At 42.2% G+C, this 19,085-nt stretch overlaps 1 protein-coding gene across 1 annotated transcript in view; it reads right to left on the reverse strand.

Moving 5' to 3' along the window:
• Positions 1-19,085, reverse strand: part of LOC119410489 (calsyntenin-2) — a 662,902-nt gene that overhangs the window by 74,075 nt on the left and 569,742 nt on the right. Inside the window, exon 10 of the mRNA XM_037677368.1 lies at positions 1,952-2,118. Coding sequence (XP_037533296.1) covers positions 1,952-2,118 — 167 coding nt within the window. The remainder of the gene's footprint in view (positions 1-1,951; positions 2,119-19,085) is intronic.

A 19,085-nucleotide genomic window follows, 5' to 3' on the forward strand; every position in this document is an offset into this window, starting at 1 on the left:
ATCTTTCTTGACCCACCAAACATTCCTTCATTTCCTCCTTTTCCTTTTGAAGAAGCTCTACTTGTGTTTCCAAGTTTTTAACTTTTAAACTTTTTACACACGTCACTATCCTCAGAGTTTAACTGCACCGTTTTGGCTATTGATGCTAGCATGGAGCTGTGCTGTTGTAGCTGGCCACTGATGCCCTCCAGGCGGTCATCAACACGAGCTCCCAAAGTTTCAACACGAGTTCCTAAAGCTTCAACACGTGTTCCAAAAGCCTCTAATGCACCAAGGATGGTCCCGACTGCCTCCCCCGAAACCTCCTCTCCTCCTCACGGGTACCTTTATTTTTATTTTCTCCTTGTTTCTTTTCAGGAGTATTTGTTGTCGTGGTGGCTCCTCTGTCTTGTTTGCTATTAGCATTAGCCACCTCCATTGGCTCAGCGCAGCTGTGCTCCGAGCCTTCTGACTGACAACTCTGGGTAGATTTAAAAAGCACTTTTTTTATATTTGTTGCTTTTTTCGTTGGCTCATCTTTGTAACTGAAGTCCAGCAGCTGTATTTTAGTGGAGTTCACTTTAAATCTCTTTTGTCATCGGGACTCATTTAAGAGCTCTGAGTGATGCGTCCGTTCAACACACCATCAACCCGGAACTCCCTGTAACCTTTTAAAGTAAACTAAAAATTTAGTGTTGAGTCCTTGGAATCTGATCTCTAATGGCTGAGAGTAATGTCAGGTGGAAACAAAAGCACAGGCTTTGGCCCCCATGAAGCACTTTACTGCTCTTCAGAATTGATTCTTTAGGTCTGTTTAACTCTAGCAGAGGGATGGAACACCATTTTTCAAGAAGACACTTTCTAATTTGCTGGTTTGAATTGTGGTGGCAATTGTTGTGGAGAGTGCTGACTAAAGTGGGATTTATGGTTGCACACACTTTGCTTATCTGCCTGTGCTGCTTTCACTCCAAGAAGAGAGAAGTATTTCTAACATTTGCAAACTTCCAAAAACTTCACTGCTCGTGGCCTTACAAAATTATGCTACATAAAGTTTTAACGTTGATTGAGCTGGAAAAAGACCAAAACAACAAATTTAATTGGAAGGAGAAAACAAAGCTTGAAAACCATAAAATGCCCCACTCGAAATCTGTCAGTACAAACAGCATGCTGCTCAGATGTGCCCCACCCCTTTGAAAAAAAATCACAGACATGATGAGTGCCCCACCATGGCAAGTTATCTAGGAGAAACACTGTACACCATGATATTCTCATATTCCAAAACACATTTAGAACCAATATGAAGTGTTCATACAGTCTCAAATGCTCATTACAAGACTTTTTAATCTAAAGTCAGCCATTTTGAAAATAGTGCCATAAAATGGGATTGAAAGGTAGGGAAATTTGAACCCAAATATTTGTGTATGAGAGCCTTGACAAAGGCAGTTATTTTTGGCAGCCAAAATGGCACAAAATTATATTATGCACTGGTCTAAATGTCAAGGTTCTAAATCTATGTTTCCAAATCTTTCATACAGGTTTAATGGGTTCAGATCTGGATTATGACTGTAAAGAAAAGTACTTTCTATGTTTTCTCTATACTAGACATTGAATGGCCACTTGTGTCTGATAGAGGAGGCCATTATCAGGATAAAAATGTTTCGACCTAAGATAAATTCAATAGATCATGATAATTTGCATTGAACTGCACTGACCTTGACGTCTAAAATCAGAATATTCTAATACTGTTGAAACAACTAAATGCTAACTGTGGTCCTACCTTTTTATAAGACAATGTTTTAAGATCAGTGTAAAAGCATTGTTAGAAAATGTTAGTGTAAGGTCTCAGGTTTATAAATATAACTGTAAATACGGGTTCTGTGTCTTGAAATAAATTAAACAAAAATAAAAATTGTGTTGGCTCTTTTGAATAACTCTTGTTAGTGTGTGAGTGTGTGTGTGGGTGTGTGTGTACCTTTATACTCTTATCTAGGCTCTCAAGGGAGTTAATGTCCAGCCCTTCTTTGCAGGCCTGCAGACAGGAAATGACTTTCTGACTCTCAATCTTGCCTGGTCGGATGGTCAGTCCAGATAGGCTTCCCCGAAAGTACTGAGTGAACCGTGGTTTTGAGACTTCCCCACCTAAAAGCAACCACACAAAACATACACAATAAACACACCAGTGCAACAATTGGAGTTCTTAGATAACACTTCATTGCTGAAGTAACTGAATTAATAAAGGAAATGAATGAAATAATAATATAGGTTATGTAAATATTTTGTTTGTTTATAAACAACATATGAGACATTTTTGTCGTCATCACTTCATTCTAAAATGTTAGAGCAATCTTATCATCATACCTGTCATGTCCATTGATTGCTCACGTGGGAAAGCTAGTTTATATGTCTCACTCAAACCAAAAAGTCTAGTTAGTAAATGCAAACAAAAAAAAAGTTTTTCCTTGTCCTAACTAAGTAGCAGAGGTGTGTAATCATATAAAATAACCATATTCTCTGCCAATATTTTTTGTCTTAGTTTCAACAGTTTAAAAAATACTATTTTTTTATTTATCATTTCTAAAAACATATTTGTAAACTTGGCAGGATTTCTAGAAAATTCAAAACACCAAAACAGAAAACAACCTAAAGCAGTGTATTGAAAACCTTGGCTGAATGCAGAGGTGCACACTCTGCTGGAAGCCAGGAACACTGCCTTCAGGTCTGGAAGCTCAGAGGAGCTGAGTAGGACAAGAAAAGAGCTGGTTGCTGGTATTAAGAGGGCCAAGGCTACATATGCACAGAGGATCGAGGTTCAATTCATCTCACAAGACCCTCGGAGCATGTGGAGGGGCATTAAGTGCATAACAGATTATAAAGGAAGGAGTGAAAAATGCCCCAAAGACCCATCTCTGCCTGATGCCCTCAACAAGTTCTATGCACGCTTTGAAGACCCGAACAGACCACCCAGCACCAGACTCACCTCACCACCGGATGAAGAGCATCTCAGCGTGACCTCAGTCGAAGTGAGGAGTACTTTCAGGAGGATTAACCCGCACAAGGCAACCGGCCCAGACAACATCCCCGGAAAAGTGTTGAAGGAATGTGCCGATCGCCTCTGTGAGGCGCTGGCAGACATCTTTAACACCTCACTTACCCTGGAGACAGTTCCCCACCTGCCTGAAGACTGCCACCATCATCCCAGTCCCAAAAAGCTTTACAGTGACTGGTCTGAATGACTATCGGCCAGTGGCCCTCACCCTGATAGTCGCTAAATGCTTTGAAAAACTGGTCATGACAAACATCAAAACAACCATCAACATCAACGAGGGCCCTCATCAGTATGAATACCGCGAGAACCGATCAACAAAAGATGCCATCTCTTCTGTGGTCCACACTGCGCTCAACCACCTGGAGCAGAAAAACTCTTGCGTCCGTATGCTCTTTGTGGACTTCACATCCGCCTTCAACACCATGATCCCCCAAACCCTGATGGACAAACTATTCACAGTAGGACTAAGCCCCTCTATTTGCAACTGGGCACTAGAATTCATAACAAACAGACCACAGTCAGTGAGGATCCACAACTTCTCCTTCTCCACCATAACCCTCAGCACTGGCTCTCTTCAGGGATGTGTGTTGAGACCTCTCCTGTTTACTCTGCTCACATATGATTGTGCAGCTACCCATCCATGCTGTCATATTTTAAAGTTTGCAGATGATACAGCGGTGGTGGGATGCATCACAAACAATGATGAGTCCAGCTACAGGCAAGAGGTGGAACACCTGGAGAGATGGTGTAAAGAGAATAACCTTCACATCAATGTGAAGAAGACAAAGGACATGATTGTACACTTCAGAAGGAACAAACACATGTACCCCACTGAACATAAGAGGATCTGCGGTGGAAGTGGTCTCCAGCTACAAGTACTTGGGTGTACACCTGAATGACAACCTCAGCTGGGGCAGCAATACTTCCAGCCTGATCAAGAAAGCTCATCAGAGACTCTACTTTTACAGCAACTTCACTGGCTTCCAGTCACTTTCAGAATTCAATTTAAAATCCTGTTGTACACATTTAAGGCCATTCATAACCTCGCCCCTCCCTATCTGTCTGATTTCCTGCACATTATCACCCATTCACACTCTCTTTGTTCTTCCTCTTCCATCCACCTCAAGGTGCCTCTCGTCCACCTCAGCACAATGGGACACAGCCTTTTCTCACTCTGCTCCCCAACTCTGGAACACTCTTCCCAGAGACATCTTCAATACTGACTCCATTCAGACCTTCAAATCACAACTCAAAACTCATCCGTTCAAGTTGGCCTTCTCGCTTAATTTTTTTGTTATTTTCTTCTTGGTTTAGTGTTTTTAAAGCCATTTTGTATTGTTTTATTTTGTGTTTTATTTTGTGTTTTTAATGTTGTAAAGTGTCCTTGGGCGTCTTGAAAGGCGCTAACAAATAAAATGCATTATTATTATTATTATTATCTACTTCCTCAGGTGGTTGAGACGAGCTGGTCTGGGAAGCTCAGTCCTCACCTCCTTCTACAGGTGTGCAGTGGAGAGCATCCTGTGCTCCAGCATCAACGTGTGGCATGGAGGCTGCACAGCTGCAGAAAGAAAAGCTTTGCAGAGAGTGGTGAAGGCTGCACAGAAGTCTGTTGGAGTCAGCCTCCCCACCATCACAGACATCTACACCTCTAGATACAGGAAGAGGGCCACCTGCATCATGAAGGACCCCAATCACCCAGCACACATTTTTTGCCCCACTCCTCTCAGGAAGGAGGTTGAGGAGCATTAAGTGTAGAACCACTAGACTGAGGAACAGCTTCTACCCTGAGGCTGTTAGACTCATGAATATCTAACCAGAATAATCACTGTGAAGAATCACATCATGTTGCTGTTGATCTGTTTCATGTTGCTGCTGATCTGTTTCATGTTGATGTGTTCATGCATAATAACATGCTCATCTGCTCACACAGACTCATGCTCATGTTCGTGCTGCTGCTCGACGTAATGTTTTTACGCTATTAGTACTTAGTGTATTTTTAGTTTATGTTTTTCTTAGTTAATTTCTTAGATGTTATCATTGTTTTTCTTTTACATTTTTATTGTTGGATGTAACTGGGACCCTGTGTAAATAATTTCGCTCCACCACATGTGCTACATGTGGTGCGAACGACAATAAAGAATCTCTGACTTTGACTCTGACTAGCTTCATTAGGTCTATGTGCTGTGACGTAAAGGTGCCAATACAATACAATAAACAATACAATACAATACAATACAACAAAAACAGGAAACAAGGAACAGAACATGCACACAAAGCTTACACACCCTCGAGTGAGAGGTTAGATTAGAGATGGGGTTAAGACATTGTAATTTTTACAAGGTTGTGTTTTGGCTGTCTACATTAATAAGTAGACTCTGGGCAGGTCACACATCTATCCTAGGCCCTTTTTTTCTACTGGTCTTTTTTTATTGTTTCCAGCTGTATCAAGATAAGTAAATTGTGTCACTGGAGCTGCACATTTTAATTTGCTACAGACAAATCATCATCAAATTTAGATTTGTTAGACTGATGGAGTTATCTCAGCAGCACATCTCTGCAAGCTATGGTGAAGTTAAAAAGTTTCTGCACACCAGAGTCCAGTATCAGCTGGAAGAGATGTGCCACGGTCAGATTCTGGCTCCTAAACAGGTCAAGAGATCACATGCTGAACATCATGTTAGTGTTAATGTGTTTCTGTAAATGCAGCACAACATAAGGTAAAATAAATATTGCACCTCTATATTTATTTTTCTTTTGACCTTGTGAAGATTTGCGATGCATTCAGTTGTAACCCGTAAGTTAAAAAAATCTGCACAGAAATGCAATTGCTTTAAAAAATGAAGGTTAAATAGCCAATTTAGGTTTACATGTATTAATCACAATATTAGTTGTAATCTGGTTTCATTACATGATGAAATTTCACAGATATAGAAATGTTTCCAAAAAAAAAAAAAAAAAAAAAAAAACTGTCCAGATGACCTGACGGAAAATTGTTGGATTGTATACCTGGATTATTGAGCATGGACTTTTTTTGGTTTTGAACCAGTTTGACATGCCTGTCGACTAGGAAGAGGGCTGGCTCCAAAGGAGAGGCCGTGCCAAAGACACCATCTTAGCACCAACATAACTGGTTTGTTCCACTTTGGAGTAAGCTGTTTGGGGGAAGAATCAGTTTTGTGTTGTGTTTCCTTGACTAATGAACCCTTCTGGATGGAAGGTGAAATGTTTTAGCAAAAAAAAAAAAAAAAGAAACTGTCCAGATGATCTGACTGAAAATTGTTGGATTTACAGATATAGTAAGTTATGTGGGTTACTATTAATTTTCTGTCTTAAGCATTAAAATTACATGCCTTACATAAACACTCCATAGAGCACATTTTTTAGTGAGTTGCAGGGGCTGCTGGGAAGTATTGGGACAAAAGTAAGTCAATTTTTTGGGTCATGCATTCAGATGGACTGTCCTTGTTGTGCTGTTTAGTTTTGGGTTGGCATTCATGATCAGGCTGTTGTTAGTGACTGTAAAAAATGTACACCATAAGTTATATATATATATATATGACTATAACACATGTACTAATACAGTAAACTTATTCTAGATCTTGTTCAGCATTTAAAGCAAGTCTCATTGTTCAAATACATGGTTTTGTCTCTGTGATGGTGAAACATGGCTCTGCTGCAAGTGATACTCAGCCTCCCAGTTCAGGCTAAATAAAGGTAAGAAAAAAGTCAATCCATTTAAAGTCTGTCCCCTGAACTCCATAAATGCCAGTACCAGCAAGAGGAGACTCCAAACCCTTCATTAGCTAAAAGGTTACTGTATCTTCGAGTATCAAAACTTCACCTATGCATTTATTTCATTTATCATTTTCTGCTTCGTTGTATTTTAATTCTGGCTATAATCCACAAAAATCCTAAAAATATAGAACATTTTCCTCAACTAAGATTTGACAAAAAGGTAAATGTTTTTATTTATTTAAAACCTATAGACTAAATGGAGTAATGACTGATGTTAGTGTATATCGTAACTTCTGAAGGCCTTTGGAACCCTGTATGCTACCCACCAATTTCTTGTTGAAAGCAAAAAATGGAAAGGGTCTTTTTATTCTTTACAGTTATTTTTCCACAAATGGGGATATGAGGGTGATCCTTCACAAAATCCAACATGCCTGCATTACCCTCTTTTAGATTTAGTGTCAGAAGCTGTCTTGTATTCACAAGTAATCACAGTAAACAAACTGGTTGCTCCAGTTAAAAGAAGAGATTTTGATTCAACGTCAGGATCGTTGAGTATCTGTCATACTGGTCTTATTTCATTGTGTAAATCAACATCAGCACTGTATGTATGCGTGAGTCCATGGATACCTTTCTGTTGACTGTCAAGATCACACATTTTTTACCTTTAAATTGGGCAGAAATAAGACTCTATTTTGAAGAATAAACCAATCTCAGTTCCATGACAGATTTTATTAGGTCAAAGACCTCCTTACTTGGACTACTATTACTACCTAGAGTGTCTTCCCCCAATACATTATGAACAGGCTTATTCAATGTTTGAGGAGTTTTAGTCAGGGTTTAGAGTTCATCATAGCACAAACAGCACTGGTGAAAGTTCCTAATGATATTCTCATGGTGTCTGATAAATTATGTGTCTACAATGGTCCTGTTAGATATCAGTGCTGCATTTGATACGGTTGATCTGATTTGATTTGATTGATTTTATTACAGATGCTTGAATATGATATTGGGATTACAAGAACTTCACCTATGACATTGGTGAAGTAATAATAATAACAATAATACCATAATTGTGTCTATATTCTGATTTTACTCCATTTTGTGCTTGTGCGTTGTCTGTTTTTGGTTTGTACAGCACTTTGGTTGGCCTTGTCGCTGCTCTATAAATAAAATGGTAAGGTAAAATAATAACAATCCAATAATGATAATAATAATAATAATGCTAAAGTGGTTTAAATCATAGGGCAGCACGGTGGCACAACTGGTAGAGCTGCTGCCTCTCAGCGAGCAGGTCCTTGGTTCAAACCCCAGTCCAGGGGCCTTTCTGGGTGGAGTTTTCATGTTCTCTCCATGCATGCGTGGGTTTTCTCCGGGTACTCCGGTTTCCTCCCACAGACCAAAAACATGCATGTTAGGCTGATTGGTAACTCTAAATTGTCCCTGGGTGTGAGTGAGAGAGTGAATGGTTGTTTGTCTCGTTTGTCTCTATGTGTCCCTGTGATGGACTTGCGACCCGTCCAGGGTGTACCCCGCCCCTCGCACAGTGATTGCTGGACATGGGCACCGGCGACCCCCGTGACCCAAAATGGAATAAACGGGTAAAGATAATGGATGGAAGGATGGATGGTTTAAATCATATTTATTTGACAGATTTCAGTTTTTAAATGTAAATAATGAATCTTCTTCATACACTAAAGTTAGTCATGGAGTTCCTCAGGGTTTAGTGATAGGACAAATACTCTTTACTTTATATAGGCTATGCTTCCATTAGGTAAAGTTATTAAACAGCATATATATATATACACATATACAGACATATTATAGAGATGAAAATCAGTTATTTAATCTGTTCACTTTAACAAGCTTCTATTGCAATGTAATTCCTGGCTCAGTTGGTTCCAAGAATCTTTTTTGTAATGTCTGCCACTAAATTTCTATCAAAAGCACTGTCTTGTTCATTCATTTATTTTGGTTATTCAACACACCGTTTTAATGCAAAGTATGAGCTACAACTGGTTGGCAAATTTTACAACTTTGCCATAAAAGTATAAAGTATAAAGGTGGTATAAATATTAAAGTAGTATCTCACTGGGTTGCAGTTATAGGAAATAAGTTGTCAACTCAAAACTCTGGGAAAATAGGAAAAATGTCCACTGCAATCTCACTAAATCTGTGTTTGTCACCAGAAATCTGTGTGGCTACATTTTTAAGTGGCCAATAATAATAATAATAAAAAAAAAATAATAGCCTATTTTGTGTGCACATCTTGCAAAACTATTTTCTAGGTCATGTACATTAATTTGTGGCTTACGTCAAACCACACTGCACTAGATGACACTTGTGTCATCTAGCTTTGTACCCATCACATTCACATTTATGATTTAACTTACTAGAGTCCATTTTTTAAATGAAGGTCAGATGATCTGTGCTGGTTTTTAATAAATCGTTGTTGATGTGGTTCTTAGACCTGAACATTTGGGGTGTAGTCTCAACTGAGCCTGGTTCTGCTGGAGGTTTCTTCCTCATGAGGGAGTTTATTCTGTCCACTGTTGCATCTGTGCTCGCTTAGGATGGGAGACTGTAACAAAGTGAAAACTTGAAGCAGTCTGCTGGCTCCTTACATAAATATTGTTATTAACTGACTTTATGTATGAGAATGTTTCTGTTCCGTGCTCTGAGATTACTTCTGTTGTGAATTGGTGCTATAGAAATAAACTAAATTGAACTGAACTGTTTTTGCCATAAAGAGATCTCCTGTGCAATCCAGTATCAAAATATGCACTAACACACTAAAAATTACATAAACTAAATTGAAATGGGTTCTAAATGTGTGACAACTCACCAACCCTCTGCAAACCCACATGAGGAAATTAAGAACCCCTGCAAAAAAATTTTAAAAATTTGAAGATCCTATGAGGTACTAACTTAAAAGTGAGATGAAAATTGTTTTGAAGCTAACATAAATTGAAAAAGTGAAAGATGGATATACAGTACACTACTGAAGTATGATGTTGTCTATTCCAAACAAAGCTTTGTGAACAAGGAAGTGAATAGCACGTATGGATAAGTTGCAGGTGAGAACTGGAACAAATATTTGTGAAAAATGACTCGACAATACAAGTGTTTCACTTTTCATTTTCCTGAAAGCCTAGAAAGTTTGAATGATTTGATTACCTAAGCTCAAGCACATAAATTAAAACCACAAGTTGGGGAACCTATCATCTATTACCTTAGTTATCTTCTTCTTGTTCTTGTATTGGCTTTTCCCTCTTCAGGATTCTCCACAATGAGTCGTCCTCCTCCATCTAACTCTGTCCTCTGCATCCTCTGTCCTCACTCCAACTGCCTCCATGTCCTCTCTAACTACATCCATATATTACCTTTTTTGTCTTTTTCCTGGCAGCTGAATTTCTAACATCCTTCTACCAATATACCCACTGTCCCTCCTTGGGACATGACCAAACCATCTCAGTCTGGTCTCACTAACTTTATCTCCCAGTTGTTCAACCTGTGCTGTACCTCTGATAATCTCATTCCTAATCCTTTTCACTCCTAAGGAGAACCTCGACATCCTCATTTAAGCCACTGCCACACATCTATTATGTTAGGGCGGCGGTGGCTGAGTGGTTAGAGCAGTCGTTCTCCAATGCAAGAGTTGGGGGTTTGATTCCACCAGCAGTCACATGCCGAAGTGTCCCTGGGCAAGACAGTGAATCCCTCATTGCCTCCAATGTGTGTCCCATTGGTGTATGGATGTGATAAAGTACTGATTAGTCTTTTGTAAAGGTATAGTAGTATCAGAGTCAGAGAGTCAGAGTTTCTTTATTGTCATTCGCACCTCATGTGGTACATGTGGTGGAGCGAAATTATGTACACGGGGTCCCAGTTACATCCAACAATAAAATGTCTAAGAAAAACAGTAACAACATCTAAGATATGAACTAAGAAAAACATCAACTAAATATACACTAAGCACTCATAACATAAAACATTGAACATCAGCACAAACATGAACATGAGTCTGTGAGCAGATAGTATGAATGGGTGAATGAGGGTACAGATTGTAGTGTAAAGCGCTTTTATTATTAACCTTTATTTAACCAGGCAAATCCCATTGCGATCACAGATCTCTTTTGCAAGGGAGGCCTGGGCCTGAAGGCAGCATGCATGTTTTTGGTATGTGGGAGGAAACTGGAGTACCCATAGAAAACCCACACAAGCATGAGAAGAACATGCAAACGCCACATAGAAAGACTCCAGGTTCAACAGGGGATTGAACCCAGGACCTTCTTGCTGTGAGGCAACATGCTAACCATTGAGCTGTCATGCTGCCAAGTATCTATATTATTATGTCATCATTATATATACTTAGTAGTAGTAGTAGTAGTATACTATAGTATGGACATGTATTTAACCTTCAAAAGCTTGAGCCAATTTCCATAAATTCTTTAAAATTGGTGCAGACATATCAATCATATGTTCTAAACAGTAGGCACCCACAGAGTGACAACAAACCAGTACTGACAATCCAGGGGCAGTTGCGGATGAGTGGTTAGAGCAGTCATCCTTCAATGGGAGAGTTAGGGGTTCAATTCCACCAGCAGTCACATGCTGAAGTGTCCCTGGGCAAGACACTGAACCGCTTATTGCCTCCAATGTGTGTGCCATCGGTGTATGAATGTGACCTAAAAGCACTGATTAGTCTCTACAGAAAGTTTTGTTCAATTAGCTTTGCAGAGATGTAGTAGAGTGCTGTATGAATGTGTGTGTGTGGTGATAAATGAGGGCACAGATTGTGTTGAAAAGTGTTTTGAGTATCTTGATTAGATAGAAATGTGCTTTATAAGTACAGTCCATTTATCATTTTACTTTTTTCAGACCTTACTCCCTTGGTGTGAAAACACAGCAGAAATGAAGTGCATTGATAGTGAACCTTACTGTGATTGCCGACCTGTAACTACATGGTGCACATGTGAGTCAGATAGAGCTCCCTTATCATCCTGGGGGCAGACAGCAGACTCTTACAAGCTGATTTGATCTTAAGGGATCTTATCAACTAAATGGCTTGTCATTTGCTTGCCTTTCACTCCAAGATGAGACACTGATCAAGTATTTTCTTGACTTGCCAAGTTATAATTCTAATGCCTGAAATTGTATTCATACTTAAACCTTTCTCTTATCTCTCTCAGGCTGCTTTAATTTATGAATGTAGCTCTAACTTACACTGCGTGCTTTTGACTTTGTGTAGTTTCATGCACTTGCATGCAATTTAACGGCAATATTTCAGAGAAATCTTCTGTACATGAAACTCAGAAGTGATGTGTAGAATGGTGTGTTAAATAATAAAGGCAATGCCTAATACATACTGTACATTTTTGGTCTGTGAGAGAAAACCAGAGTATCCGGAAGAAACCCACAGGTGAACTAGAAGAACTTCACACAGAAAAGTTGTTTGTTTATTAACATTTACTTCATTAGTCAAATCCCATTGAGATCACTGTTCACTTTTGCAAGGTAGGCCGGACCTGAAGGCACCATAGCATGCACGTTTTAGACTGTGTTAGGAAACCGGAGTCCATCCTTCCATCCATTATCTTCCGCTTGTTCCGAAGTCGTGTTGTAGGGGCAGCAGCTTGAGTAGGGAGGCCCAGACATCTCTTTCCACAGTCACCTCTTCCAGCTCTTCTGGGAGGATTCCAAGACGTTCCCAGGTCAACCGAGAGACACAATTTCTCCAGCATGTCCTGGGTCTTACCCGGGGTCTCCTCCAAGTCAGACATGCCCGAAGCACCTCCATTGGGAGGCACATAGGGGCCATCCATACCAGATGACCAAACTACCTCAATTGACTCCTCTCGATGTGGAGGAGCAGTGGTTCTACTCTGAGTCTCTCTGGGATAACTGAACTTCTCACCCTATCTCTATGGGAGAGTTCAGCTACACTGCAGAGGAAACTCATTTCATCCGTCTGTATCCACGATCTCATTCTTTCTGTCACTATCCAGAGTTCATGACCATAGGTGAGTGTAGGAATGTAGACTGACTGGTAAACAGACAGCTTTGCCTTACAGCTCAGCTCCCTCTTCACCACAACAGACCGGAGCAGAGTCCGCAATACTGCAGACACTGCTCTAATCCATCTGCCAATCTCACACGCTATTCTTCCCTCACTTGTGAACACCACCCAGAGATACTTGAACTCCTCCACTTGAGGCAGAACTTCATCGTCGACCTGAAGAGAGCAATCCACCCTTCTCTGGTTGAGGACCATGGCCTCAGATTTGGAGGTGCTGATTCTCATCCAAGCCACTTCACACTCAGCTGCGAACCACTCCAGTGAGATCTGAAGATCATGGCACAAAGACACCAACAGGACCACACATCTGCAAAGAGCAGAAATAGAATCCTGAGGCCACCGAACCAGAAACCCTCTGCCCCTTGGTTGCACTGAGAAATTCTGTCCATAAAAGTTATGAACAGAATCGGTGACAAAGAGCAACCTTGGCGGAGTCCAACTCTCACTGGTTATGAGCCCGACTTACTGCTGGCAATGCAGACCAAATTCTGACACCAGTCGTACAGGGAGCTAACGGCCCGTATCAAGGGGTCTGATACCCCATACTCCCGGAGTACTCTCCACAGGGCTCCCCGAGGCACACGGTCAAACGCCTTCTCCAAGTCCACAAAGAACATGTAGACTGGTTGGGCAAACTCCCAAGCACCCTGTCAGGGATTTTTTCCCTCGTATCACCTTTAAAGAATTCACACACAAGACAGAGTATAAGAATTTTGAATGAGCCCTCTGCAGAGGGGGGAGTTCGTAACCTGACCAAATGTCAAGGTGAAGTCCGCCGTTCGACGGGAGAGCTCGTGTTTTATTGTGAGGCAGGAGGAGTGAGCATCAGGCAAAATCAACAGATACAGATTTTCTCCGACGCAGCGGAGACAGAAAAGATTACTAAACAGACAGCTTGATTACAAAACGGGATAGCCGGAATAGCGAGGTCAGATCTGAATAACATCATGGTTGTTTAAAAAACCCAAGGTCTTGGTCTGACTGCACGTGAACAAGACAAATGGCTATTCTTTAGTTCACACGACTGGAGTTTAATTAAATGATGCGGGGTCAAAAAACAGTTTTAAATTATAACATTTACATTTTATCCAACACACCCTCTAGGACCCTGCTGAGGGTGTAGAGATGGTCCAGTGTTCCACGACAAGGACAAAAGCCGCACTATCCGATGGACCCTTCTCTCTAGAACCGCTGAAGAGACCTTTCCAGGGAGGCTTAAGAGCCTGATCCCCCTCTAATTGGAACACACTCTACGGTCCCCCTTTTTGAATAGGGGGACCACCACCCCAGTCTGCCAATCCAGGGGAACTGCCCACGATAGCCACGCAATATTGCAGAGTCGTGTAAGCCAACACAACCCCACAACATCCAGAGTCTTAAGGAACTCCGGGTGAATCTCATCCACCCCTGTGGCCCTGCCACTGAGGAGCTTTTTAACCACCTCTGTGACCTCAGCACCAGAGATTGGACAGCCCGACCCAAGCTCTGCTTCCTCAGTGGAAGACGTGCCAGTGGGATTGAGGAGGTCTTTGAAGTATTCTGCCCACTGACCCACAACATGCCAAGTTGCGATCAGCAGCACACCACCTCCACCATAAATAGTGTTGGTGATGTACCACTTTCCCCCCCGAGACGCCAGATGGTAGACCAGAATTGCCTCAAAGCCGTTCGGAAGTCATTTTCCATGGCCTCTCTGAACTCCTCCCATGCCTGAGTTTTTGCCTCAGCGACCACCCGAGCCGCATACCACTTGGACCGCCCATACCCATCAGCTGCTTCTGGGGTCCCACAGGCCAAAAAGGCCCGATAGGACTCCTTCTTCAGCCTTACAGCATCCCTCACCGCTGGTGTCCACCATCGAGTTCAAGGGTTACCGCCGTGACAGGCACGACAACCTTGCAGCCACAGCTCCGATAAGCCACCTCAACAATAGAGGCGTGGAACATGGCCCACTCGAACTCAATGTCCCCATCTCCCCCAGAACGTGTTTGAAGCTCTTCCAGAGGTGGGAGTTAAAGCTCTGTCTCCTGGGAGACTATGCCAGACGTTCCCAGCAGACCCTCACAATACGTTTGGGTCTGCCAGGTCTAACCGGTGTCCTCCCCCACTATCGGAACCAACTCACCACCAGGTAGTGGACAGCTCCGCTCCTCTCTTCACTCGAGTGTCCAAGACATGCGGCCGTAGATCAGATGAGATGACAACAAAGTCGATCATCAAACTGCGGCCTAGGGTGTCCTGGTGCCAATAGCACATATGGACACCCTTATGCTTGAACATGGTGTTTGTGATAGACAATACATGATGAGCACAGAAGTCCAATAACAGAACACCACTTGGGTTCAGATCAGGGGGGGCATTCCTCCCAACCATACCACTCCAGGTCTCACTGTCATTGCTCACGTGAGCAATGAAGTCCCCCAGTAGAACAAGGGAGTCCCCAGGAGGCACACTCTCCAGTACCCCCTCCAAGGACTCCAAAAGGGGGTGGATAATCTGAGCTGCTGTTTGGCACATAAGCACAAACAACAGTCAGAACAAATCCCCCCACACGTAGGCGGAGGGAGGCTACCCTTTCATTCATTGGGGTGAATCTCAACGTACAAGCACTAAGATGGGGGGCAACAAGTATGCCCACTCCTGCTCGGCGCCTCTCGCCAGGGGCAACTCTAGAGTCAAAGAGTGTCCAACTCCTCTCAAAGAAACTGGTTCCAGAGCCAGAGCCATGCGTGGAGGTGAGTCTGACTATTTCTAGCTGGATTCTCTCAACCTCACACACCAGCTCAGGCTCCTTCCCCACCAGAGAGGTGACATTCCACATCCCAATAGCCAGCTTCTGTATCCAAGGATCAGACCACCATGGTCCCCGCCTTCGACCACTACCCATCCCACATTGTACCCGACCCCTTTGGCCCCTCCCACCAGTGGTGAGCCCATGGGAATGGGGACCCATGTCACCTCTTCAGGCTGTGCTCGGCCAGGCTTCATGGGTAAAAGCCCGGCCACCAGGCGCTCACCAGCGTGCCCCACCTCCAGGCCCGGCTCCAGAGTGGGGCCCCGGTGATCCACGTTTGGGAGAGGGAACATTGTTTCCATAGATTATATTCATCATAAGGGGTCTTTGGGCTGCACTTTGTCTGGTCCCTCACCTAGGACCTGTCTGCCTTGGGTGACCCTACTAGGGGCATAAAGCCCTTGACAGCATAGCTCCTAGGTTCATTGGGACACTCAAACCCCTCCACCATAGTAAGGTGGCAGCCCAGGGAGGGGCTTACTAAAACAAGCAAGTGAATATAAGTATATATTAAAGCTGCAAGCAGCATTGGAGGCCCTTACAGCAAAGCGCCACTCCAGCCTTACGGCGACCGCGGGAGCTCCAGCTAGTCCACCCAGTCACCATCACGAACGTTGTCGTGCCAATCCCGCACGCGTTCACCACAGAGAGCCTTTCCCGCTTTGACATCGCCTTCCATCCATGTCGTTACTTGTCCAGCTGCAAGTCTTACAAGTATATGCGAAATCTGACCTTTCAGACATGAGTTATCGTGACTTCCTGTATTGTGGCGAATGTTTGACAAGCACTTCCTTTATGCTTTTCAAAATGTCGTGTGGTAATCAACAGTTAGCGAACAAAGTTTCAGTCTAATATCTTACACATTGCGAAGCTGGAAGTGTCATTCAATAATCAACAGTTTTTTCTCTGAGTAGGTGGGGCTTAAGTGATGTCATGAATCAACAATACCAATGTGTCTACAAGTGCTCACTGATGAAGCACACAAACTCAGGTTCAGATTGGATAATGTATCACTGATATATAAGTGTTGGAATAATGTAGGGGTGCACTTGAGTCTAATGTTAAAGAACAAAACCAATGTGTCTATAAGTGCTCACTAATGACGCACCCAAAATCTGGTTCAGATCAGATGATATATCACTGAGCTAAAACTTTTGGAATAATCTAGGGGAAGCACTCGAGTCAAATGTTAAATAACAACACAAATGTTTATAGAAGTGCTCACTGATCACATACAAAAATCTGGTGCAGATCGGATAATATATCATTGAGATATAACAGTTTGAATAATCTAGGAGGCGCACTTGAGTCAAATGTTAAGCAACAATACCAATGTGTCTTGAAATCCACACAGATGATGCACCAAAAATCTGTTGTGGATAGGATGATGTATTATTGACATCTAACTGTTAGAATAATCTAGGGGGTGCTCTAGAGTCATATGTTAAACCACAATATCAATGTGTCTAAAAGTCCTCACTGATGAAGCACAATAAATCTGGTGTAGATCTGATGTTGTATCACTTAGCTATAACTGCAGGAATAATCTAGGTGGCACTGTGGAGGCTATTGGCCACTTATCATGGATACCTGTTCAAGGGGTGGCTAATGATTGATCATAATGATTTTGGTGCACCTCGACTGAAATCTGTGCAATTTAAAGCAAAACGTAACACAACTGTGTCACTTTTTAATTCACCATGCCGCAACGCCCACATCCTCCAACAAAAACGGTTTGCGCTTTAAATCAAGTCAGACCATATTATCTGTCTTCTAACACAGGATCATCCTGATTAGGTCAATGGTGTCAAAGAGGGAGAATTTCCAAGTAAAAAAATAGACTTCCTGTTCTGAGGGGGTGGGGCTTTTATCATGTCAAAATATGAGCACAGTGGATCGTTGGGCATCCAACAGGGATGAGTCATGCCAAATTTCGTGCATTTAAGTTTTTCAATGTGAAAGTTATAGTGTTTGGAAATTTATGGCTTGAAGCGAAACTTTCAGGCCTGGCCACGCCCCTTTAATATATACGAAAATGCAAGCTTGAGATAACTTTTACTCTCCAATGTCTTAAGGGCATATCAACCAAGTCTGAAGGCAATCCTTCAAAATTCCTAGGAAGAATTCGTTAAAATTCGCAATTAGAAACCCCAAAAATGACCCTTTGACCCAAAATGGATAACTTCCTGTTGGTTTTGGACCAGGGCTCCAAGAGACTTTTTCATAGGTCCTGAGAAGATACAGATGTTCACTGAGTTTCAGAATTATCGGTCAAAAAATGGCTTGGGGCTGAGGTTTAAAAATATTCTAGGGGGCGCTGTGGAGGCTATTGGCCAATTATCATGGCTATCTGTTCAAGGGGTGGATAATGATCGATCATACTGATTTTGGTGCACCTCGGTTCAAAACTGTGGAATTTAGAGCCAAACACATGGCGACGGCGTTACATCTTACTTCGCCACGCCGCGCCGCCCACATGCTCTACCCAAAACTGTCAGTGTTGGAAAGCAAGTTACACCAACATGTCTTCGGTCACTGGACACACTATCATGCTGATCAGGTAACAGAGGTCAGATAGGGATCGTTCAATGTAAAACTTTATACTTCCTGTTGTCAGGGGGCGTGGCTTAAGTGATGTCATGATTTGACCATTCAGTCTTGCAGAGTACCAAATGTGGATCAATCACTGAAGGTTTGATGTCTCAGACAGTTTTTGTGTAGGAGCTATTAGCGTTTCGTTTTTAATGACGAGATGTCGAATTTTGAGGTCTAGCCCTGCTCCTTTAGCATGCTCCGAAACGAACCGTTTAGATAACTTTGCACCCCCCATGGCTTTTGACCAAAATGGCCAAGTTTGAAACCGATTGAGCGAAATCCCTATAAGGAGTTCGTTCAAATGCGGAGGCTGTAAACCGCCAAAAAGGTGTGAAAATTGGGCCGGCATTCAAAAATGGCCGCGTTTTCGTTTATTTTACAACATTGTTGCCAGAGGGTTTTCTGTGCATGTTAGGGATTTGGACAAGCGTACCAAATTTCATGTTTCTAGGACAAACTAAGGTTAAAGCTGAGGGTATTTTTGAAAAATTCTAGGTGTCGCTCTTGATTAGTTTCTGTTGCGATTTTTGCCACGCCCTTAAAATACGTAATTTTTCACCAGTCCTGATGCGTCCGCCAAATTTGGTGACTTTTGGGATATGTTAAGGCCCCCAAAACGCCAATTCATTTGGCGGAAAAAATTGCAGCTTGAGCCTGAAAAGAGCGATTACAATAGGCCTTCGCAGCGCTTAGCTGCTCTGGCCTAATAAATGAAACACAAAAGAACCATAAATAATGTCTCATAACTATTTAGCTTTTTAACTTTGCAGACAGAAAATGATATTAGCCTTCATATTCACTTGCTATAAAACTGTTGGGATCCTGCCCTGCACTCCTCTCTCTCCTCAAGCTCCCTA

Source organism: Nematolebias whitei, chromosome 6 (genome assembly GCF_014905685.2).
Source record: "Nematolebias whitei isolate Nwh7 chromosome 6, NemWhi1, whole genome shotgun sequence".
NCBI classification, from domain to species: domain Eukaryota; kingdom Metazoa; phylum Chordata; class Actinopteri; order Cyprinodontiformes; family Rivulidae; genus Nematolebias; species Nematolebias whitei.